The 25,676-nt window shown below is 44.7% G+C and overlaps 1 protein-coding gene across 5 annotated transcripts in view; it reads right to left on the reverse strand.

Moving 5' to 3' along the window:
- The window catches only part of MON2 (MON2 homolog, regulator of endosome-to-Golgi trafficking), a 117,930-nt gene that overhangs the window by 82,554 nt on the left and 9,700 nt on the right, over window positions 1-25,676 (reverse strand). For 4 of the 5 annotated variants that reach the window (XM_040408411.1, XM_040408393.1, XM_040408403.1 and 1 more), the window contains exons 2-8: window positions 21,018-21,081; window positions 12,956-13,083; window positions 10,043-10,174; window positions 8,512-8,641; window positions 3,192-3,283; window positions 2,928-3,053; window positions 2,623-2,817 (exon numbers count right to left, since the gene is read on the reverse strand). In XM_040408411.1, the coding sequence (XP_040264345.1) occupies window positions 2,623-2,817; window positions 2,928-3,053; window positions 3,192-3,283; window positions 8,512-8,641; window positions 10,043-10,174; window positions 12,956-13,083; window positions 21,018-21,081 (867 nt within the window). The remainder of the gene's footprint in view (window positions 1-2,622; window positions 2,818-2,927; window positions 3,054-3,191; window positions 3,284-8,511; window positions 8,642-10,042; window positions 10,175-12,955; window positions 13,084-21,017; window positions 21,082-25,676) is intronic. The other variant, XM_040408419.1, reaches the window with a different exon arrangement.

Here is a 25,676-nt window from a genome sequence, read left to right on the forward strand (position 1 = left end):
GATCCGTTTTTTGCGGACCGCAAAATACTGAAAAAGACATACAGTCGTGTGCAAGAGGTCTTAAAAGCCATGTCCCCCTTGACCACCAAGATTTTTATTGTTCCAATAAATTTTAACTGCAAACAGCTCGTTTTGTTCCTACAGCTCCTATGCAGACTTTTTCTCCATGTCGGCAGACGCAAACACATTTTTGTAGTGTTCTGCAGTCTTCATGTGTTTGGGGCTTTTGGTAGATTAGTCAGACGTAGAGGACGAATACAGGGGATAAGGACTGCAGAATCAGACTACACCAGGTTTGTTTGCCGCACTGAAGCCTTCATTTACTATGCCACTTGCCCATGTGGGCATGACGTCCAGACCTTTTAAGGTCAGGATTTTGGAACAGGTCAAGAAGATTACAGCAGGAGGTGGGTGATGCTGTGGACAAGCTACAAAGTATTCCTAGACACTTTCGTTCCCCTAGTGGCTTTAAAGTGAAAGGGATAGAGAGAGTTTACCTGGGCTCTAGAGGTGGAGATATTCACAAGGCTTTACTGAGAAAAGAGACCAAATGGATTGTTTCATTGAACACAGTAAGCCCATTTGGGCTCAATGAAGCGGTTAACTTAAAATCCTTCTTATAAATGGTGTTTTTTATTTTTATTATTGTTGTCAGGCATTGTTCTAAATTTCTTTCCATTTTTTTCTAATGGTTTTTGTCCATAGTGTTATGATGTCTCCATGAATGTTTGGATGTTCTGACCGTCCCGAGTACTATCATGAAGTTTAGATGCAACTTATATGACCATCAAGCAATTTATGTGTTCTTCATTTATTTTTTGTATTTATTTTTCACTTTGCATTTTTTGTCACTATTTCACTTTAACACTTTGTCGCTTATGTAATTAGATGAATTTCAGTGTCTGAATATTAACCATTCGGCACTGTGATCACACTTTTAATAATCATTTGCTATCCTTTCTTATATTATTATGACGGAATTATGTGACAATCATGTTTTAGATTTATTGCATATTATAATCGTGTTGCTGATTTTTTTTGCACTTTATATTTCATTAATCATGTTCAACTATATTATACATTTTGGGGTCACATATGCATATAAGCACTTTATTTTTATTTTTTTATGTGGTACGCTAATAATTAATTCACTTGTGCGTAGACGCACATCATAGGTGCACTGCGCTCCATTGGCTGGGGCACTCTGCGTCGGCGTGCATTGTCACATGACCCGGAAGCACAGGTGGTGGCGCGGACCTCTGAAGCGAATCACTGTTGAGCCACTTTACATGGGACAGGTGAAGCATAATGCGGTGTGATTCTTTACATCTGTCTGGGGGCCTATAAATGTCTGGCTTTTATAAGTTACACACATCTCCTGACGAAGACAGCAGGTGAAACGCGCGTCGAGGTGGACTTTCCAGTCTAGCGGTGCAATCTTGCACTTTTATCATGTCGCAGGGTATGTACTGTTAGTACTGATTCTTTTGTTTCAGATTTTTTTCATTAATTTGGGGACATGGTTTATTTTCCATATACCCAATAGGACTCTGTCTTTGTGCATCTTTACATTGGGAGGTGTGTTATACTGTTGAGTCGCTATTACCACATACCAGGTTACAGCTAGGTTTTCTCCCATATATTATTGGTATCTCCCATATATTATTGGTTTTAGGTATATTTTTGCACATTTTTGGACAGATTATTATATTTATTTTGTATATACGTGCCCGTTGTGACATGAGTGGAGATCTTACCGCTATGTGCACTCTGCATTATTGGGGTTATTTTGGACTAATAAAATAAGTGACATTTTTATATTTTGGCTCGTTCTGCTTTTCTTTTTTGGTGGTTTATGATTAATTGCAAAGCAGGGGTCTTTGTTGGATTTATGTGGGCATATGTAGGTACTACTATTGTTTGCCGTATGTAACTAGGGAGACAGTCTGCATGGGAGCTGCAGAAACAAAAAAGACATTTTACACAAGACATATTGTAAAGTTGTTTCATTGGTCATTTTACATACCTTGAGATAATAATAAAAAATACATTTTGAAAGAGGAACTGGAGAACCAATTCCCTTCAAAAACGTTTTCTTTCACGTAATAGAAAATGTTCTCTTCTATCATAGGTTGTACTGTAATTAAAGGATTTTTCTGAGATTCTGATATTGAATACCTATCCTCAGTATAGGTCAGCAATATCAGATGTGTGGGGGTCCGACTCCTGGCACTCCCGCTGATCAGCTGTTTGAGGAGGCCACCGTGCTCTGTGAGCGCTGCGGCCTTCTTGCACTTATCAAGCACATTGTATATAGTGCCTCTGCTTGGTACTGCAGCTCAGCCCCATTCACTTGAATGGTTCGGAGCTGCCTCTAGCCTACGTGACAGCATTGGTCTAGAAAGAGGCTGCAGCACTCACCGGAGCATCACTACCTCTTCAAACAGCTGATCGGCGGGGTGCTGGTAGTCAGAACCCCCCCATCTGACATTGATGATTTATCTTGACGATAGATCATCAATATCAAAATCTCTGAAAACCCCTTTTAGTAATTTGATATGCAAAAAAATTTAAAGGACCATTCTATACAACCATGTGATATAAATGTATTTATTGTCTTACCAAAAGTCCATAAAACTGCTTAATCAGGACAGACACAACCCGAAGCAGTCTCATACAGATAGGGAAATAAGGTTTCTCAACAGGAGCAGGAGAAGAATTACTACTGGAGCCTTGACGGAATTTTATATTTGGCGAGAAGAGCTTAATCACAAGAGGACAAACCCGTTCTTTCAACAGAAAACTAAATTCTTGGTGCTGTAGAAAAAAATATAATAAAATTATAACAATGGACTTGCCTCTATATATGTTTGATCATTCAAATCATACATTTAGACATACATCAGTATCTGTAAGGATTACACTACCTGCAAAAAAACTTGAGGAAAGTCATTGAGGACCGATTCCAGAAGTTCCAAACCAAACGTCCTTGTCATTTCTGTCATTCCTACCAGCCAATAGGGGGCGTCAGCATTAACCAGCTGACACAAATCCTAAGGGAGAGGGGGAACCCATTAATAAATGGCAGGATTCCAATAAATACCAAGTCAACAAGATTATGGGCAGTGGGTTCAGTCATCTAAGAGACATGGCCTAGAGGACATCACCAACTCCTACTGATAAGCTCTTACCTGAAACAGCATATACGCATCTTTAGCACATGGCTTCAGAGTGCTGACAGATCTCCTATTACTGTTTCCAGGCACAGGCTGCTCCACAACATCTGCATATCATAAAGGGATAGATTTTAATCTTTCAAGATATCTGGAAAACATTGACATTTTACTGGAACATCCCCATGTTTTTTCACAATATTAACAGGCAAGGTAACATCTGGATACCATTAAAGGAGAACCACCTAATACATCACTTCACAGATCAGCATGGGCTTTGAATCCTCAAAAAAGCTGCCATATATATTATTAATAATAATTAATTATTAAAGCGCCATTCATTCCATAGCGCTGTACATATGAAAGGGGGTATACATACATAATATAGACAATTGCACTAAGCTTGAACAAGACGAGTTACAGGCTGGTACAGAAGGAGAGAGGGCCCTGCCTGTGAGGGCTTACAATCTACATGGTATGGGTGATTTTAGATCAATAACCTGGACTTGTCCATCTGTCCAGATACATATATTCGTGTATTTGCTCACATATGTAGGAAGGGTAAAGAAGTAAAATGATATTAGGTCAGTATATTTTTTACAGTATGACCTAATATTACCTGTATGGATACTATTGTAAGGTGGTGAAGTGACCCCTTTTGGACATGTCTGAGACTGGTTCTGCCTGCAACTGAGATGAAGTGTTGGCGTGTTTTGCTCCTGGGGCGGAGGTGACATCCGTAACTTCATCAATATGAGGAGTCACCTACATGAGCTGTGGATTGAACAGCTTTACCACTGAAGATGTTCAATACAGATTTTCTCAAAACGACCCAACATTTTGCTAAGGGCATCAGTCGCCAATTTCTGCTGCCCTCAGATAGGGCTGCATAAAACTGGTAAAAAAAAGAAGGGGTACTCCAGCTTTTCGATAATGATAACCTATCCCGCGCGCAGCTTATCAATATCAGATTGGCAGGAGCCAATATCAAAAAGTTGGAGTACCCCTTTATGCTTGGAAGTAGAGCCACCATTGCCAGTTGCTGCAATTAACATTCTAAGACTATACCTCTCACGTGAGAAGACTAAACATAATTGAGGCCGTACCCTTGTACTGCCATACTTCAGTAAAGACTGTTGCTGCAATGCCTCTGGGTCATGTCTGATTTATTGCAACTCATCCTCTGAAGCCATTTTCTTGGCTTACACTAAGTTCTACCCTCATTTGTTATGGTGGTGGGAAAATGATAAATACACTTACCGGTAATTGGATTTTCCAGAACCCATGACAGCACCATAGAGAGATGGATCCACCCCACAACTGGACAGGAAGCCCAGAGCAATCAAAAATGGAACACCCACTTCCTCCCTCAGTGTTGATTCCAGAGTAGATCAGTAGAAGCCATGCAAAATAGAATTCCTATAACCTCATTCTTCCTTTTTCTTTTTACTTGAAAGACAGAAACCATTCTCATCAACCATAAGCACCAGAGAGGGAATTAGAGGGGTGCTGTCATGGGTTCTGGAAAATCCAATTACCGGTAAGTGTAATTATCATTTTTCCCTTCACCCATGACAGCACCATAGAGAGATCGAATACCAGCGATAAACACCCCTCGGGAGGGACGTGCTTAAAAAGTAATCTTAAGCTATGAAGACCCCAAAAGCTAAGAAGAGGTCCAAACTAAAAAAGTGGGAACAACAAACATCCTAACCTAGGAATTTCAATATTATACCTTAAACCCAGGATAATCATACAAAAGAAATCTTATATGGGTTTCTCATCAAGTGTTAACATAAATCATAACAGATTTAACAAAACATCTTAGAGAAGTACTTATTATGACGCAAAATGATCAAACTGAAGATGATGGCTGAACACTGATTCCTTTGGTGCAGATTATATTCCGAGACAGATGTTTCTTCCTGCCTCACCAAAAGTTCCCCAGGAGAGGCCCTTCCAAGGCACGCCACCTGCACTGCTGAATCTTCAGGGAGCGCGTAGCGGGGAACTCACCCGGCACGCTCCCCACCCAGTGATCCAAGATCTACCGGAGGACCAGAAGAACTTCAGATGCCAAAATCTACAAATTTTCTCGCAATCTGGCATCAATCCCTTATCTGGACTAGCTCACGGATCTTCTGCAAGAGATCCAAAGAACCCCCTGGACCCTTCCGTCGTCCTAGGGTCCCCACCGCCGTAAACTACCGCACGAAGGAACCCAGCAGACAACTGCCAACCCTACAGGGACTACCTGGGAAGTTAGAGATCAGCGGCAAGTATTTATAGGGTTTTGCTGGTGGTGAGCCATACCTCCTGTAGGCCATCCAGACTAAATAGACCAGCCCATATTCTTACTCCCAACCAGGAACCATATAGGGCTTTGTTGGTACGCCATATGTCCTGTAGGCCGCCCAAACAACATGGTCCAGCCCATATCTTCACTCCCAACTAGGAGACTTATAGGGCTCTTAACCATCTGGTCCAGCTCATCTTCTCATTCCCCACTAGGAACATTATAGAGCTTTGTTGGTGTACTATGCTTATTGTAGATCATTAAACTACAATCTGTCAATCAGGCATAGCCACAGAACAAGTTCGCCATGCAGGCATAGCCATCAAGGTAGACCGCCACCAAGACATGGTTGCATCTCAGGCACAGCTGGTCACAGACACCCGCTCAGAGCCAGGTACCGTCATCCAGATACTGTGGCAAGAACAGTCAGTTTTCAAGAAACGGCGGCACATACCAGCCACACATACATGGCGACCAAAGCCACCAACCATGCAGACAGAGCCGCAGAAGCCGCCAACCATGCAGACACGGCCCATGCAAAGTAAGCAGCTGAACAAACACAGCTGCACTACATAAGCCCAGCAGCAATAGCAGCCTGCTACAATGCAAAGCTGGAGGAGCAGTCATCCCAGGCAAGCATAACATAGAAGCAATCAGCTCCATAGGAACATGAGGCCATGAAAATAGTCACCCTGCCACAAAGAATTTTATTTTTTTATTTATTTTTTATTACCACAGGCTCAAGGCAGTGAACCAGAAAGGCCCAGGCTCACAGGCAGCCATCCTTTTTTAGGCATGGACCCAAAGGGGTAACCAGCCAGCCAGGTATATACTCAAAGGCAACCAGCCAGCCAGCCGACCAGGCGCAGGCTCAAAGGCAGCCAGCCGACCAGGCGCAGGCTCAAAGGCAGCCAGCCGACCAGGCGCAGGCTCAAAGGCAGCCAGCCGACCAGGCGCAGGCTCAAAGGCAGCCAGCCGACCAGGCGCAGGCTCAAAGGCAGCCAGCCGACCAGGCGCAGGCTCAAAGGCAGCCAGCCGACCAGGCGCAGGCTCAAAGGCAGCCAGCCGACCAGGCGCAGGCTCAAAGGCAGCCAGCCGACCAGGCGCAGGCTCAAAGGCAGCCAGCCGACCAGGCGCAGGCTCAAAGGCAGCCAGCCGACCAGGCGCAGGCTCAAAGGCAGCCAGCCGACCAGGCGCAGACCCAAAGGCAGTCATCTGACCCAGCATGGACGCACAAGTGTTCAACCAACCAGGCATAGATGCACAGGTGCTCAGCAGACAAAGCTTTCAACGAAACAGGTATAGATGCAAGACATTCAGCTAAGCAAGCATAGATGCACAGGTGTACCGCCAACCAGGCGTTCAACAAAGCCGGCATAGATGCAAAAATGTTCAGCTAGACAGGCATAGCCACACACGCATAGAGGCAAGCATGCACAGAGCATCGGAATTCAATGAAACCAACATAAGATCAAAGGCATTCAGCCTGAAGCCAATAGGCAACCAACCAAAGCTATCAGGCCTCCCCCCTGAAGCCAAGAGGCAGTCCGCCAGGCCCTGAAGCCAAGAGGAGGTGTCCCTTGTTTCACAGCCCTGGAGACTGCATGCTCCGGTCTCCTCTGTCCGGAGGACAGGAAACCACACTGAGGGAGGAAGTGGGTGTTCCCTTTTTGATTGCTCTGGTGCTTCCTGTCCAGTTGTGGGGGCGGATCTATCTCTCTATGGTACTGTCATGGGTGAAGGGAAAATGTTAAATACTATGGTGCATATAATAGTCCACAATATATGGATACCGCACATTTTATAATGCAGTCATTGCTTAGTTCATTCAGTAGACATCAGTACTATAGGGGAGATTTATTATCTCCTTTGAGCCTGAAAAGTGCCATAGGTGAAACTTTTAAAAAAATTGTCACAACTGCCACTTTTCGCAGTCCTTGCCACTTTTTGTGAAAGGGGGCACAGCAATCTGCCTCAACAAATTTATCTTTATTTACGACATTTTTCTGGCGTAAATGAAGCCAAAAATCTACGGCAGCTCAGAGCTGTCATAGATATCTAGGGTAGGCTCACGGACTGCAGGAATGCTGGCTAAAAAAACCCGCGCACATGCTTTGTATCACATTTACTGTGTTTTAGACACTTTTGTGCAAACACAACACTTGGGAGTGACTTGAAAAGTCATGAAAGGACACGGCTTCAGTTGTGTCAAAATGTCGCAAAGCAAGCCATCCAATACGTGGTGTAAAGTTAGACAAAAGTGTCTAACAACACACCAAACTGATTGTCCAGCCTGAGCCACTGTGATAAGCCGCCACATTTATAGACTGCTGTCTAAACATCAAACAGGATTAGTAAATCTGCCCTTATGAATCCTTTTTGATTATCTGTTTTTCACAAAGTGTTTGAAAAAGGTCCATTAAAAAAAAAAAAAACTTTCAATGTTCAGAAAACCCACTGTATTGTTTTACTTGTAGACTTCTGTTTCTTAAAAGGGTTGTCTCATCATGGACAATGGGGGCATATCGCTAGGATTGTCTTATAGGTGCGGGTCCCACACCTATATTGAGAACGGAGCCCCGCAAGTAAAGGAGGGCGCACTGCGCATGCGCAGCCATCCTCCATTCATTTTCTATGGTGCCAGCGAAAATAGCCGAGCGCTGGCTCGGCTATTTCCATCAGCCCCATAGAAATAAATGGGAGTGGGGGCCACGCATGAGCGGTACGCTCCCATTCACTTCTATGGGGAGCCGGTTTGGTGGTGGCCGGACCAGAGTCCTCCAGCCACCACCTTGTGGGGCTCCGTTCTCGATAAAGGTGCAGGGTCCCAGCGGGACCTATAAGACAATGGGGGCATATCCTAGCGATATGCCTCCATTGTCCATGAAGAGACAACCCCTTTAAGCCCTACATGTGGAGAACAAGACCAATGGGACCAAACCAGCTGATAAAAATACTGGCCAACATTGTATAAATCATTAACTAAAAAGGCAGGCCAAACTAGGAGAATTTCTTTCTTCAATGTCCACAGCTTAGGTTTACCTTTGTGCCTTTCATCTTCAGCCACGATTCTCTCAAACACCACAGTGACCACTTGACGCACAGTCGCTGCGGCCGTGTTATTTGTTATGTTATCTTTAGTAAAGTGCAGTCTGAAGCAAAGAACGATTGCCTGCAAAATAAATGACAAATGAGAAGAAATCATACTAGCTGCTATGACAAGGGTCAAAGGCCTCATGCACATGACCGTTGTGGCGTCTGTGTGTGTTCCGCAATTTGCGGAATGGCGTGGACAGTCATTAATATAACTGCCTATTCTTGTCCGCAAAACGGACAATAGTACAGGTTATATTTTTTTTGCGGACCACGGAACGGAGCAACTGATGCGGAAAGCACATGGAGTGCTGTCAGCATCGTTTGCAGCCCCATTGAAGTGAATGGGTCCGCACCCGAGCAGCAAATACTGTGGCTCGGATGCGGACCAAAACAACGGTCGTGTGCATAAGGCCTTACTAGGGTTTTTAACAGATAAGCTCATGTAGCTGCTTACCTCATGTACATCTTCCCCATTGATTTTTTTTTTTTTAACACTAACCCGCTTTCACCATAAAGGTGCAGGTCATGTACTGTGTTGCCTCTCATAGCTTCCAAATGGCATTTTTCAGAAGGATAATGCTTGTCTACAAAGCATGGGTTACCCAGGAATGTGTCTTTCAGATTAAAACACTTCCTTGACCTGCCCGGTCACCAGATTTAATCACCAATCGAGAATTTATGGGGGCGAGTTGGGATGCCAACTTCAGCAACCTACAAGCGCCCAGGAACTACAGACCCAGTTGCAACATCTGTGGGCAAATGTTTGGCAGAATATCATATGGAAACTCCATACTCAACTGTATCTCATCTTGTATCCAGGCTACAGGCACCCAACAGGGTACTAGAGCCTCCTTTCAATCGTTCAGTTTTCCCCAAAAAGCTTATCCTTTCTCTCTAATATTGTAATCACTCACATATATCATCATTACAGTCAGACATAGAAAGTTTTATTCCATTGCGTAATTTTTGTGTGTGTACATTGCACATACCTTCATAAATGTATATTTTGTATTATGTGGCTTTCAAACTTGAAAACCCCTTAAAGATCAATACAACTGTATTCTAAAATGCTGGCAAATATGTAGCTAATAAACTGTACAGAGAATTCTATTGGAAGGCCTGTCACACATCAGGTACTGATTCTAGTCTGTGGACGTCTCAGGGAAATGCAAATCATGTCTTATGTAGTATGAGCTTCCAAGAGCCATCTAATACTACATATAATGAGCTTCCCTAACCAACTGCCCAGCTGATTAGCAAGCGGTACATGGAGGACCAATATATCCACTGGTTTCGTGCCAGCTGGCCTGATACAGCATTGACACATTGCTGCCAGGCTTCCCGCATAAATCCACTCCATTATCAAAATCTCTCCTGTTCATATAGGGGACAATTCTGATATGAAATCTTTTGTGCAAATACAATACCCTTAACATACAGGCATTGCTAAATAAACCGATGTGGAGCGAACTATTACCTTCGATAAGGCATCATCATGAACCACTGTGTTAGTTGTGAGAAGCACCAATACGGTCTGTAGAAGCTTTAGTTCTTCTAGTCCATTTTCCATCAGCTGCCATAACATGTTGATTATATTGCCAGCAGCAGCCTTTGGAGATAGAGAACAAAGAGTTAATACCAAAAGTGCAGTACGTATGCTCTACAGTATATTCAGGGGTGACCAGGGCATTAAATATCATGAAATAACATTAAACACATGGACTGCAAGCACTTGTCACCTATCCACAGGAGATATCCAAGCATCTGGTTCTCTTTGAATTGGACAGCAGTGTTTATGCATGACTACTGCTGAAGATCACCAAAATGGGGGATCGGGACCCACGTTCTAGTAATGTGGGACTTCCAGAGATTAGGCCTGCACAATATATCGCCAAAGCAATCGCAATAAATCGCCATATCGCAATCGCCAATTGGCCGACCCAAAAATCCTGCAATTGTATTACCATATTTTTCGCTTTATAAGACAAACTTTTTTCCCCCCAAAAGTGTGGGGGGGGGGGGGGGGGAGAATGGCAGTGCGTCTTATAAAGCGATGGTTGACTTTTTACGTTGCTGACACGGATGTATCGCCGGCCGCTATGCTGCACAGCGCGGCCGGCGATACATCAGGTACAGTGAGGGAGGAGGGGCTGGAGGCAAGTCGTTATTTTAATGAACAAATGTTCTTCTATTTATTCTATTTTATTTATCTGTTCTGTTCAGTGCTATTAAGAAAATGGCAAGTTTTGTATTTTGTACTTTTGCAGTAATGCTAATATGTTGATTAATTTAGAAAAAGATGTTTTATTTTGATAAACACTGCATTTCAGTTCTTGAGTTAAGCATAACTACATTTCAGCATTATCAGTAATTTCTGTGTGCTTTTGCCTTGAAAATCCAAGCAAATAGACCTCTAGCACAATTCCCTTAAAATATTGCATCGCATATCGTTATCGGAATTTTTAGGGGCCTAATCGCAATCGCACAAAATTCCCATATCGTGCAGCCCTACCAGAGATCATACATTTATCACGTATTCTGTGGATATGCGATAAATGCTTTTGGTTACATAAACCCTTTAAGAAACCAAGTAAGGCTATGTCCACAACTCTGGCACAAACTCTGGTAGTCTATTCCTGGAGAGGAAAAGACCACCGGAGTTTACCGTCTCCGGCATAGCCAGGGTACTGACACACATCGCCAGATCTGCTTATAGTCTAAGCCTCTAAGGGGTCCCAGCGGAATCCAGCTATGCCAGACACGGTAAACTCCGGTAGTCTGTTCCTCTGACAGAACAGACATTCAGAGTTTGTTCCCGGAGATGTGAACCTACCCTAACTGAACAGGCAGCTAATTACTGCCCTCAATATTTTCAGATGAATCCTAGTTACAACTAATTCAGTGCTCCCTTATCTGGTAATGCTAGCCCAGAGGCTCTTTTAGCCATCTAAGGCTCCCCATTCTTGGTTCCCCATCCTTTGTTTCCTTGGACAACACAAAAGCTAGCTGTTCTCTGAGCAGGTAAGCAAATCCATCCATAAGATGGTTGCAGATGGAAAGGCATATCATTCCCCCTCCTCCACTGCACCTGCACTAAATCCTCAACGTCCAGGACTTACGTGGGCGTGAAGGAACATTCTGTTTTAGTGGGGCCTGGATCACATGTCTGGTCACCTGCCCCTCCCTCTGACCAAATCTCATGGAGGGGATCATTATGTGGACAGGAGGGAAGGCTTGCCCAAGAAGGGACATGACAACCAATACAGAAAATAGTATAGATTTTCAAGAAGGGGTATATTAGTAAGCTGCACATTCTGCTATATCACATATGGGGTCATTTATCAAACTGGTGTGAAGTAGAACCGGCTTAGTTGCCCATAGCAACCAATCAGATTCCACCTTAAATTTTCCAAAGGAGTTGTCCAAAATGAAAGGAGCAATCTGATTGGTTGCTATGGGCAACTAAGCCAGTTCTACTTCACACCAGTTTGATAAATAACCCCAATAGATCTTAACATTAGCCATAAAGTGGAAAAACCCTTTAAATGTTGAAAAACCTTTAAAAAACGTTGTTTAAAGGGGGGTTGTCCTATTTAGACAACTTATTAACTTAGTTATTCCGTGTGCATAGGGGATAACGGTCTGATCGGCAAGGGTCCAACAGCTGCAGACCTCACCGAGCACAAGAGCGGGAGGCCTGTGCTCACCAGTCAAGCATGCATGCTGTTGCCCCTATCAACTCTATTGGGCGTGTCTGCTGCTCCATTCAATTCTGTAGGTCGGCGGGGGCCCCAGCCCACACCCTTTAGACAATGATCCAATGTTCTGTTGTCTTAATGGGACAACCCCTTTAATTATTTAACAATCTTACGGCACATCTTTTCGTCTATACTGAAACTATAGTTAACCGAGTCCATCTAGTGACATTAGGTTCACTTTGGTGCTGGATTCGGCACTTCCAGTGCGTCTGTTGTTCTCCTAGTATAATGGAGCAGGACAACAGGAATTGAGAACAGTGCTGTGAAGGTGACCTAAGTATATACCATAAGAAATATAGGTACTTAGGGTCACTGCAAGATATCTATATGCAGCATAGATGTGGACGTAAAATGGTGTCCGGAAAAGGTGAATACACACTTTATACAATAATAACCAAAGAACAGCCTGACATATAGCATTATTGTATATCTTTTTGTAGTGTGTGCGCCCAATGTATTGTCCATCTACCCTTTCATTTGACAAAATAAAACTGGAAAGTCTAAAATAATTAATAAAAATAATTAAAAAAACTGAAAATCAATGAGTGTGATGGAAAAATTAATCGATTGATTTGCTGGTCGGAACCATTCAGTGTAAGAAGAAGGAACGGCCTATGATCTGACCCCCATACCTCTGACACTACTTCATGTGACATGAGTCTCTGGATAGCAGCAAGACAAAGCTGAGTGATTTTCGGTTCCTTTGTTCCACAGCCCATCAGGAATGGCTGAACTACTTCAGAACTGTTCTCCTTCAATGCTTCAGGACGACAAGAAGAAAATAACATCACAATTTTTCCAGAATAGCCAACATGGAGTTGATACTAGTACTAACAGCAGAACTGTTCAAAAGACATGAGAGTTTTATAAAGAAAATCCATCAGAAAGGGGGTTTTAGCTTTTTCATTTCAGCAGTATTAGGTCATTAAAAATTACATACAGAATATTGTCCTTATGTAGAAGTCAGCACAAATGAGAAGACCTCCTATATAGATAGATAATACATTGTCCGTTTACTGCTACCGTCAGTGGAAAATGTTCTCTGAAGGGTAATTCTCTTGATAATAGTAGGTGTAGAATTGGGATAACAGTATGACAGCTCTATTGTGCCCTTGATTGGACTAGTTAATCATGTCGACAGAAGAGCATTGTACTTATCAGTGTAATGTGTGATGCTCAAATCGCTACAAGGCGTCTCTCTCTTGTAGCAGCGAAAGTCTAACTGAGAAAGTTAAAGGGGTTATCTGGTATTTGATACTGATGACCTATCCTCATGATAGGTCATCAATATCACATCAGCAGGGGTCAGATTCCTGGGATCCCCACCAATCAGTGGTTGGAATAGGCCACGGTGCTCCATGAACGCTTAGGCCTCTTCATAGGCCAGTGATATCACCGTCAGAGGTTGCAATAATGCTTGTACAAGCTTGATAGACGCCTGGTCAGGCAATTTTACGCTTTGAAAAAAAGGCTAGTGCGTATGAATATGCATTAAGGCTTTTCATGCAGTTAACCAGCGCACTGCACGCTTTGAATCTCATGGGCAGCGTAGCAATACTGCTGTTGCCCAAAACATCCAATAGCAAAGCTCCTTACTCGCATGTGTAGGGTTGGTAGCGAGTAAGGAGCTTGTTATTAGGGAGGGAGGCTGCTCATTGGCGGTTTCTACATGCTGCTCCAGTGTCCCTGACTGTGTAGGCTAACTAGTGGCTCCATGAAGACGGGAGAGCAGCCCAGGAGGAGGCCAACTGATGTCTGGGGAGCGGTGGACAGACAGCAGAGCACTGACATTTGCCCTGCATCGGGGTAATGGGATCACTTAGAGCGCAGCGTGCCTGCTGAGCCAGCTGCCGACATCAGAGGTGAGGAGGTGACTGCCAGACTAGAGGTCATCATACTTCTCAGAGTCTTGACACCGGAATGTAAAGTACGATGCTAAATGCTCCTGTGTTCTCCCTGTGTTAGGTACTCAGCCAGAGCCTGCTGGTGCAGTGAGTCAGCAGGCTGAGCACCTGAGCCCGCAGACTCACTGCACCAGTAGGCCCTGACTGAGTGCAAGAGCCTGCTGGTGCTCAGCCAGAGCCTGCTGTGCAGTGATCAAAGAGTCCAGAGGCTAAATCTGAGTCAGAGGCCTCACTGATCACTGCACCAGCAGGCTCCAGCATAGGTGCTCAGCAAGAGCCTGTGGATAAACTGATCACTGCACTAACACGTTCTGGCTCAGTTGCTCAGCCATGGCCTGCTGGTGCAGTGAGTCAGTGCATAGCAAACTCTCAACGTTATTTAGGCCTTATTATTATTATATCTATTGATTACTTAAACTTTCGTACTCCTCTTCGGCTGAAAATACTCCTGAAAAACGGTAAGAGGAGTATTTTTACCTCTGGTCACCGTAGATCTGTCACGTGGCCTAGGCACAGCTCAGTCCAATTTAAAGGGAACCCGTCATCAACTTTATGCTGACCTCACTGAGGGCAGTATAAAATGGTGACAGAAATGCTGATTTCAGCGGTGGGTCACTCATGAGCTTCAAGTAAGTGGTTGCTGAGAACCAGCCTCAATCATTGCAGCCCCGGCCTTGAAAAGAGTCAGATCTACTTGAGAAGAGTCCTGGTTATCCATAATCTCCTGCTCTCCTGCTGATGATTGGCAGTTCTCTCCTAGAGAGAAAGGGAGAAAACTAGGTAGAAGCCTGTCAATCATCAGCAGGTGGCAGGAGAGCAGGGATTCATGAATAACCAGGACTCTTCTCAGGTGGCCGGGACGCTTTTCCAGGCCCAGTCTGCAAAAATTCTTGGCAACCACTTACTTTTACCTTTTAAATGACAGACCGCTGAAATCAACTCACCTGTCTCTACATTATTCCGCCGTTAGTATGGACAGCATAAAGTTGATGACAGGTTCCCTTTAAAGGGGTTATCCCATTGTCTGATAGGTGTCTGAAAGAGGCAGGTCCCATCTCTGGAACCCGCACCTACAAGGAGAACGGAGCCGGGGAGAGTTGTGACTGTCCACCACCAGGCGCAGCTCCCCGCCTCTCCCATTGAAGTGAATAGGAGCGCACCGCGCATGCGCGGCCACCGCTCCCATTCATTTCTATGGGGCCGACGGAAATAGCCGAGCCAGCGCTTGGCTATTTTCCGCGGCTCCACAGAAATGAATGGAGGGCGGTTGCGCAAACTTTCTCCGCTCTGTTCTCCTTGTAGGGAGCCGGTCCCAGAGGTGGGACCCGTAACTATCAGACAATGGGGGCATATCCTAGCGATATGCCCCCATTGTCTAAGATAGGATAACCCCTTTGAATCATTGGATCTGAGCTGCTATCCCATGTATGGTGCTGTGCTTGGTAAGCTGCCAGGGTGCTGCAGCGTTCACCAGCCTCTGGTTCAACAGGTGTGCCAGGAGTCAGACCCCTGCCGATCGGATATTGATGATATCATGGTATGTAAGATGAAGTGGTAGGTATGAACTCTGCGTATGTTGAACTTTTATTTTTAGGAGGTGTGTATAACTTGCTGCTTGGGTTACACTTTTATCCACTAATATCAACTTTCATACCATTTTTATCACAAATGACACTTTTAAACAGAGGTGCCTGTGAGTAGCATTTTGACAATGTCTCAGGTGTCTTCATACAAAAAAATATATGGGCATGATTCTTATTTTATGTAATTTAAGTGTTATTTGTACATGTTGCAAAAAAAAAAAAAGAAGAAAAAAATTGTCCTGGCTACCAGAGGTGCAAAATGGCCAAACACCCCTGGCGGTGAAAGGGTTAAATAAAGAGCTTATAAAATTGCCTAAATTGTTCCTTGTGCTTGTGATGATGCCTAAGTAATGATTATGAGGAGGAATAGGTTTATAGCTCCACAGTATAATGATATGCTCAATGTAGAAAGGAATGCTCCACCCAGGATAACCACTAGTTACGTCTCTTTGTAATACATTATTTTATTACGTTCTCAGCAGCTCCTGTTCTGGTGGATTCAAGCAGTTCTGAAATACTATATGTCCTCAGCAGAGCTCATCACCACAACAGCTCCTTCTAACCTCTTCTTGAAAGTCCATGTCACCATTCTTGTCCCACTGCAATGACTGCATAGCCATAACTTTTTTATTTCTTTCACTGGCGTTGCTGTGTGAGGTCACAGCTTGCAATCGGATGGAAGATACGGTCATGTTAATCAGAGGTCACACTACATTTTTCCGGAAGAATAAAAATACTCCTTATAGTATCAAATAAGACGCTGGGTGTTTTCTTTTTTAAACTTTCTGTCGATGTGGGGGATTGATTTTTGTAGTGAAACCATTTTGGGGTCCATATAATGTATTAACTTTTATTACCTTTTTGGTGTGGTAATGGTGTGGTTATTTAGATTTTTCCCTGACAGTTTTAATAAGTAACTCTAGTGACAGAGACAGAAATGTGTCACGTCGGGAGTAGCCATAGGGATATATTAGGGTATTGGCCAAGTATAGGGGCAGGTTCCGGACGGGGATGCCCGTTTCGGGGCGGGTGCTCCTATACAGGTAGGTAGAGTTTGACAGGTTTGTCCCCCTTTTTCCATCATAGGGTGCACCAGGGACAGTTTCTTCCTTGTCAAGCCAGACCGTCATCCACAGACACCCGGACACAGATACTTACCGAACTATAGAAGAACCTTCTACGGAAAAGAATTGGTAATATAATGTATATGTTTATAATTTTTGACTAGTAAACGGTCTTTAATTTTGGTTTATACCAGTGTTTTTGTATACTTTGTTTTTGTGCTGCCTTTGTATATTATATATTTTAAATAGATTTCCAGTAAAAGTTACGTTTTATAAGATCCCCCTCTCTAGCGGAGGCACTTTTTGGTTATTTTGAGATTCATTTTTTGGCAGCAGGAATCCTGCAGTCCAAGCTAGTACGTTTCCACCTCAAAAATCAGCTCCAAAATACCTCAAAAGAGCTTCCCATTCATTTCAATGGGAAGCAGCACTTGTTTTTTTTTTTCCATTAGGAAAAAAGAAGCAGCATGTCCTATCTTGAGGTGGAATCCACCCTGAATCTCCCATTGAAATGAATGAGAAGCGTCAAAAAAACACCCTATTTATGTCCGCGTGTTTTTACCTTTCTGATGTCTGTATTCAGCCCTTAGCAACCCTATTTCTCTGTGCCTCTATTTCAGCATCTTCATAAGATGTGGTGATCTTTGCCTTGTCCTTGAGGCCATCCTGTATTTCCCTCACTTCCCATAAGCCCTTGCTCTGCTCACATGAACTAGCAGGACCAATCAGAATGCAGATAACCTCCCGCACTACCCCAGAGCAGTGTGTATCCTCTCACATCAACTTAACCAGAGACAGACAAGACCAATCAGAATGCAGATAACTTCCCCCACTACCCCAGAGCAGTGTGTATCCTCTCACATCCAGCTAACCAGAGACAAGCCCTGCAATTACATGAAAACAGTAAGCATATTTCTATATATTTTTCCTATTTTTTTCTCTCCTCCTGTCAGCTCTGCAGATGCTCCCTCATTCTCCTCCACACTGACAGGGAGGAGGGGATGCTTTAGCTGCTCATATCTCTAGTTTGGTACCAGCTAGAAATATGTATTGTCTGAAAGCTGACATTCCAAGCTTTCGGACAATACCAGAATGACAGCAATATGTTCAGTACAGGGGAAGATATCACTGACAGAAATCGGGATGCAGTGAATACAGCTGATAGTGGAAGTAAAAGCAGGTTTTACCCACGATTATTCCCGACTTGATTTCTAACAGTGATTTCTTCTCTGATGCTTGGACTTTAGCTGTCAGTCTGGTCTTGTATGAAAGCCTGGAATGTCAGCTTTCATACAAGACCATGTTTCTAGCTGCTACCATTCAGGAGATAGCAGCATATAAAGCCGCCCCCCCTTCCCCCTCCACTTCTGCCCAAGCCCAGGGCTATGCTCCTCCTCCCAGAGCTCTCCCCATCTCTTGCTTATATCAGAGAGGAGACGGCTGCACATGACATCGCTGTGAGAAGAGGCTGGGTGTTATTATAAGGTAAAACTGAAAAAGATTCAATTATATAAAGCACAAAAGCATTTATACAGCAGGGTGTACTATACCATTAGGGTATAAAAAAAAATGAAACGGCAGTTACACTTTAAAATACAATGCACTGAAAAAAAAAAAAAGATGCACGGATGTTGAAATTTGTTACGACATGCGGCATGACTAGCATGTTAGGCTGGTTTCACACTGCTGGCACAGCCTTCCAGCAGGCTTTTCCAGTATAGAATCCTGGGAATCAGCTGGAAACAAACCAGTGTTTGACCGGCCTATTCTCTGAATATTTGCAGAGATTCAGCCGAATCACCGCTGGACCCCATTATAGTTAATTAGCCAGACAGCGTTCCGGCAGGGTCCATGGGGACAGATCTGGCAGGCCGTTCCCGACCACTCCATTCACTCTCTATGGGAACGCTGGAGATAGCCGAGTGCTGTACTCATCCATCTCCGGCATTCCCATAGAGATTCAATGGAGCAGCAGTGCGCACGTATGACTTGCTGCACCATCAGAACGAGGAAACGGGGCCCCCGTTCTCATGATCATTGGGGGTCCCAGTGGTCTGACCCCCAGCAATCAGCTAATTATTTCCTATGGAGTGGACAGGGGATAACTTAAAAACTTGGCACACCCCCTTTAAGCTGTGTCTATGGCACACTGTAAGGGTCCATTCACACGTCCGCAAAATGGCTCCACATCTGTTCCGCAATTTTGCGGAACAGGTGCGGACCCATTCATTTTCAATGGGGCCGGAATGTGCTGTCCGCATTTGCGGATCAGCACTTTCGTTCACGCAAAAAAATAGAACATGTCCTATTCTTGTCCTGCAATGTCATACAGAGACAAGCTATACTGAATATAATAATAAGATCATTAGAAGATCTGTCAACAGCTTCTACCTTACTTGTAGAAGCGCCATAACTTTTCTAAATAGGAGAGAGTAAAGACAAATTGATAATAACAACAGTTAAAAAAAGCTACGAAGATACACTGCCCGTCCCAAAAAAAAAAAAAGTCGCCACCAAAAATATTTCATTGGACCGCTTTTAGCTTTGATTACGGCACACATTCGCTGTGGCATTGTTTTGATAAGCTTCTGCAATGTCACAAGATTTATTTCCATCCAGTATTGTATTAATTTTTCACCAAGATCTTGCATTGATGATGGTAGAGTCTGACTGCTGCGCAAAGCCTTCTCCAGCACATCCCAAAGATTCTCAATGGGGTTAAGGTCTGGACTCTGAGGTGGCCAATCCATGTGTGAAAATGATGTCTCATGCTCCCTGAACCACTCTTTCACAATTTGAGCCCGATTAATCCTGGCATTGTCATCTTGGAATATGCCCGTGCCATCAGGGAAGAACAAATCCATTGATGGAATAACCTGGTCATTCCGTATGTTCAGGTAGTCAGCTGACCTCATTCTTGTAGCACATACTGTTGCTGAACCTAGACCTGACCAACTGCAGCAACCCCAGATCATAGCACTGCCCCCACAGGCTTGTACAGTAGGCACTAGGCATGATGGGTGCATCACTTCATCTGCCTCTCTTCTTACCCTGATGCGCCCATCACTCTGGAATAGTAACAGTAAATCTGTGTAAATTATGTGTTTTATTTAAATTTTGACACATATTTTTTACATAAATTACCAAACAGTAAATCTGGACTCATCAGACCACATGACTAGAGATGAGCGAACTTCTGTTTTAAGTTCGGCGTCTAAAGTTCGGCTTCCGGTTAGCGGAGGATCCCGAATTCCGTTGTGGTCCGTGGTAGTGGAATCAATAATGGCCGATTATTGATTCCACTACCACGGACCACAACGGAATTCGGAATCCATATCGGGATCCTCCGCTAACCGGAAGCCGAACTTTAGACGCCGAACTTAAAACAGAAGTTCGCTCATCTCTACACATGACCCTCTTCCATTGCTCCAGAGTCCAATCTTTATGCTCCCTAGCAAATAGAAGCCTTTTTCTCTGGTTTGCCTCACTGATTAGTGGTTTTCTTACGGCTACACAGCTGTTCAGTCAGAATCCCTTGAGTTCTCTTTGCATTGTGTGTGTGGAAATGCTCTTACTTTCACTATTAAACATAGCCCTGAGTTCTGTTGTTTTTCTTCGATTTGATTTCACCAAATGTTTAAGTGATCGCCGATCACGATCATTCAGGATTTTTTTTCCCGCCACATTTCTTCCTCGAATACGATGGGTCCCCACTATCTTTCCAGTTTTTAATGATGCGTTGGACAGTTTTTAACCCAATTTTAGTAGTTTCTGCAATCTCCTTAGATGTTTTCTCTTGATGCATGCCAATGATTTGACCCTTCTCAAACAGACTAACATCTTTTCCACGACCACGAGATGTGTCTTTCGACATGGTTGTTTAAGAAATGAGAAGCAACTCATTGCACCAGTTGGGGTTAAATAACTTGTTGCCAGCTGAAAGATAATCGCCCATGCAGTAATTATCCAATAGGAGGCTCATAACTATTTGCTTAGTTAAATCCAGGTGGCGACTTTTTTTTTTTTAACCGGCAGTGTATATTACAAAGATGCTAGCTTATCCATAATATGATAATGTAAGTAATATTATTCAAAGGTGAAGCGTCGCTTTCACTGGGCTACAGAGGTAAGCAGGGCAATTACCTGTCAGCACGTCACTGCTCCGAGCAGCTATGTTTTTTACCTTCACTATCCCGGATTCTGCAGCCTGGAATATATAAAGTGAGAGATAAGAGCATTCATTTATGCACTATGTCAAGTATAGCGGTATTCACTTAGTGTCTGACTGGTGGGAACCTAACCCCAAGTACCCCCAACAACCTAGTCTTTGCTCCTAATTCAGAGAGGGTTGTGGCTCATTTCTTATCATTGTTGTTCAAACCTCAAAGTTTTTCCTGGTAAGGAGTGGCTTCGATCCTAGCAGTATGCCATCACTTTATGAGACGAGAGTATGTCTACTTTCACACTGGCGTTTTGGCTTTCCGTTTGTGAGATCCGTTCAGGGCTCTCACAAGCAGTCCAAAACGGATCAGTTTGCATTCTAATGCATTCTGAATGGAAAAGGATCCGCTCAGAATACATCAGTTTGGCTCCGTTCCGCCTCCATTCCACTTTAAAGACGGACACCAAAACACTGCCTGCAGCGTTTTGGTGTCCGTCTGATGAAACTGAGCCAAACGGATCCGTCCTGGCACACAATGCACTGTAAGTCAGTGGGGACAGATCAGTTTTCACTGACACAATCTGGCACAATAGAAAACGGATCCGTCCTCCATTGACTTTCAATGGAGTTCATGACGGATCCGTCTTGTCTATGTTACAGATAATACAAACGGATCTGTTCTGAACGGATGCAGACTGTTGTATTATCTGAACGGATCCGTCCATGACGAATCCGCACAAGACGCGAGTGTGAAAGTAGCCTTGCCCTTATAATATATGTATGCTGGAGAAAGGATGCCACCTGTGGTTCAGTCAGTACAGAGGGAGAGGTCTGCACATCCTAATTCTATTTTGGCATGTGGTGTTAGACGGATGTTATCGCCATATTTCCTGTGCTTCTGTTGGTTAACACTGAGCAGTGCATGGACCTTATCAGAACCTGTACCAGTTTCCATTTACACACAAGTTCAGGTTATCAGAGATTTTCCACTGTGCTGGTATGTCAACCATAGTTATATTGTTAATAATTGACGAGGTAGGGAAAAAAAAAAACAACAGATCCATCAAGCCCAATCCTACTGTGTTGATCCAAAGGAGAAAAAACAAAAAACAAAAACACGGGTAGTCGCCAATTGCCCCATATTATAGGAAAAATTCCTTCCCGACTCCAAATCTGCCAAACAGAATAAATCCCTGGATCAACATTCCTTCTCCAGAAATCCAAAACTTGTGATATTATTACTTTCAATCTTAAAGGGCATCTGTCAGCAGATTTGTACCTATGACACTGGCTGACCTGTTGGCTGAAGGCATCTGTGTTGGCCCCATGTTCATATGTTTTAATATATGGAAGTGAGCCTCTAGGAGCAACAGGGGTGTTGCCATTACACCTAGAGACTCAGCAACTGCCACTCCCCTGTCCAGTTTGATTGACAGAACCAAGTGTGATGACATCTACACTTCCTAGCCTTGTCAATCAAAGTGTCGAAGGTGCAGCAGTTGCAGAGAGAGCAGAGCCTCGAGGTGGAATGGCAACGCCCCTGTTGCTCCTAGAGTCTCATTTGCATATATTAAAATGTCATTTTTCTCCGTAATGTGGGCACATATGAACATGGCACCAGCACAGATACCAGATGCCACCAGGCCCCATTGACTATAAAGGCACCGGCCTGTTTCCAGTATTCTTGCACCAGTTTTTGTCCAATGCTGGAAACAGGCTGGATCCAGCTATGCCGGATACGATGAACTCCAGCCAGCTGTTCCTCTGCCGGAAGATTTTAATGCGAGTGTGAAACTAAGTCACCCAGGTCCCTCTTGAACAGCATAACCAATTTTTATAATAAAGAAACTGGGAACCAGAGGTCGCACTACGTTTTTTCCAGAAGAGTAAAAATACTCCTCTGACCATTTTTGAGGAGTATTTTTACCCGAGGAGGAGTACGAAAGTTACGGTAATTCAAATTCATAATATATAGGCCTACACTTGCTCACATCTGCGTTGGAGGGTCCGTTTGGAGCCTCTGTGGCAGATTCTGTCAAAAGACCACACAAAAAAGCCTTAGGCCTCCTGCACACGACCGTTGTGTGCATCCGTGGCCGTTGTCCGTTTTTTTTCGCGGACCCATTGACTTTCAATGGGTCCGTGGAAAAATCGGAAAATGCACAGTTTTGCAGCCGCATCCGTGATCCGTGTTTCCTGGCCGTGAAAAAAATAGGAGCTGTCCTATTTTTTCACGGCCAACGGTTCACGGACCCATTCAAGTCAATGGGTCCGTGAAAGTACACGGATGCACACAAGATTGGCATCCGTGTCCGTAGGTTAGTTTTTATACAGACGGATCCGTCTGTCACTTACCAGTAGGAGGAGCTCCCGGCCGGACCTGTCACTTACCAGTAGGAGGAGCTCCCGACCGGACGCAGACCATCACAGCTCGCAGGTAAGTATAATGGTTCTACAAATTGCGAAGTAACCATGGCAACCGGGACTGCAGTAGCGTCCTGGTTGCCATGGTTACCGATCGAGCCCCAGCGATTAAACTGGGACTCCGATCGGTACACTCCGCTGCCACCGGATATGGGGGGAGATTTTAATTAGGAGGGGGAGGGAGGGGGGGCCCACTGGCCACCAACGAGTTAACTACAGGGGAGGGGGGGCCCACTGGCCACCAATGAGTTAACTACAGGGGAGGGGGGGGCCAATGGCCACCAATGAGTTAACTACAGGGGAGGGGGGGGCCGGCCGCACTGGCCACCAATGAGTTAACTACAGGGGAGGGAGGGAGGGGGGGGGCCGGCCACACTGGCCACCAATGTGTTAACTACAGAGGGGGGGCTGCCCCCTGCTGCCTGGCAGCACCTGCCAGGCAGCAGGGGGCAGTCATGTACACAGTTATTTTAGTATATTCTAACCTAAAGCGTCCCCATCACCATAGGAACGCCTCTGTGTTAGAATATACTGTCGGATTTGAGTTTCACGATGTAACTCAAATCCGACGGTATATTCTAACATAGAGGCGTTCCCATGGTGATGGGGACGCTTCAAGTTAAAATATACCATCGGATTGGAGAAAACTCCAATCCGATGGTATATTAACCCCTGACTTTACATTGAAAGTCAATGGGGGACGGATCCGTTTGAAATTGCACCATATTGGGTCAACGTCAAACGGATCCGTCCCCACTGACTTGCATTGTAATTCAGGACGGATCCGTTTGGCTACGCACGGCCAGGCGGACACCAAAACGACTTTTTTTTCATGTCCGTGGATCCTCCAAAAATCAAGGAAGACCCACGGACGAAAAAACGGTCACGGATCACGGAAAAACGGAACCCCGTTTTGCGGACCGCAAAAAAATACGGTCGTGTGCATGAGGCCTTATATGCAGCACTTTTTGGTCTGGTAAAAAGACAGATCCTGAGCGGAGACTGAACGGATCCCATTATAGTTGGCGGAATCTGTTCAGCTTCTTCCCTGTGGGGTGACAGGAGGAGCAGGGTCACTAGTGGGGTGACAGAAGGAGCAGAATCACTAGTGGGGTGACAGAAGGAGCAGAATCACTAGTGGGGTGACAGAAGGAGCAGAATCACTAGTGGGGTGACAGAAGGAGCAGAATCACTAGTGGGGTGACAGAAGGAGCAGAATCACTAGTGGGGTGACAGAAGGAGCAGAATCACTAGTGGGGTGACAGAAGGAGCAGAATCACTAGTGGGGTGACAGAAGGAGCAGAATCACTAGTGGGGTGACAGAAGGAGCAGAATCACTAGTGGGGTGACAGAAGGAGCAGAATCACTAGTGGGGTGACAGAAGGAGCAGAATCACTAGTGGGGTGACAGAAGGAGCAGAATCACTAGTGGGGTGACAGAAGGAGCAGAATCACTAGTGGGGTGACAGAAGGAGCAGAATCACTAGTGGGGTGACAGAAGGAGCAGAATCACTAGTGGGGTGACAGAAGGAGCAGAATCACTAGTGGGGTGACAGAAGGAGCAGAATCACTAGTGGGGTGACAGAAGGAGCAGAATCACTAGTGGGGTGACAGAAGGAGCAGAATCACTAGTGGGGGTGACAGAAGGAGCAGAATCACTAGTGGGGTGACAGAAGGAGCAGAATCACTAGTGGGGTGACAGAAGGAGCAGAATCACTAGTGGGGTGACAGAAGGAGCAGAATCACTAGTGGGGTGACAGAAGGAGCAGAATCACTAGTGGGGTGACAGAAGGAGCAGAATCACTAGTGGGGTGACAGAAGGAGCAGAATCACTAGTGGGGTGACAGAAGGAGCAGAATCACTAGTGGGGTGACAGAAGGAGCAGAATCACTAGTGGGGTGACAGAAGGAGCAGAATCACTAGTGGGGTGACAGAAGGAGCAGAATCACTAGTGGGGTGACAGAAGGAGCAGAATCACTAGTGGGGTGACAGAAGGAGCAGAATCACTAGTGGGGTGACAGAAGGAGCAGAATCACTAGTGGGGTGACAGAAGGAGCAGAATCACTAGTGGGGTGACAGAAGGAGCAGAATCACTAGTGGGGTGACAGAAGGAGCAGAATCACTAGTGGGGTGACAGAAGGAGCCGGAGCCGGGTGCTAGTTATGGGGGGATAGCAAGGTGGACAGAACCAGGAGGAAGAAGAGGGGGGTGCAAAGA

Source organism: Bufo bufo, chromosome 1, assembly GCF_905171765.1.
Source record: "Bufo bufo chromosome 1, aBufBuf1.1, whole genome shotgun sequence".
Lineage (NCBI taxonomy): Eukaryota > Metazoa > Chordata > Amphibia > Anura > Bufonidae > Bufo > Bufo bufo.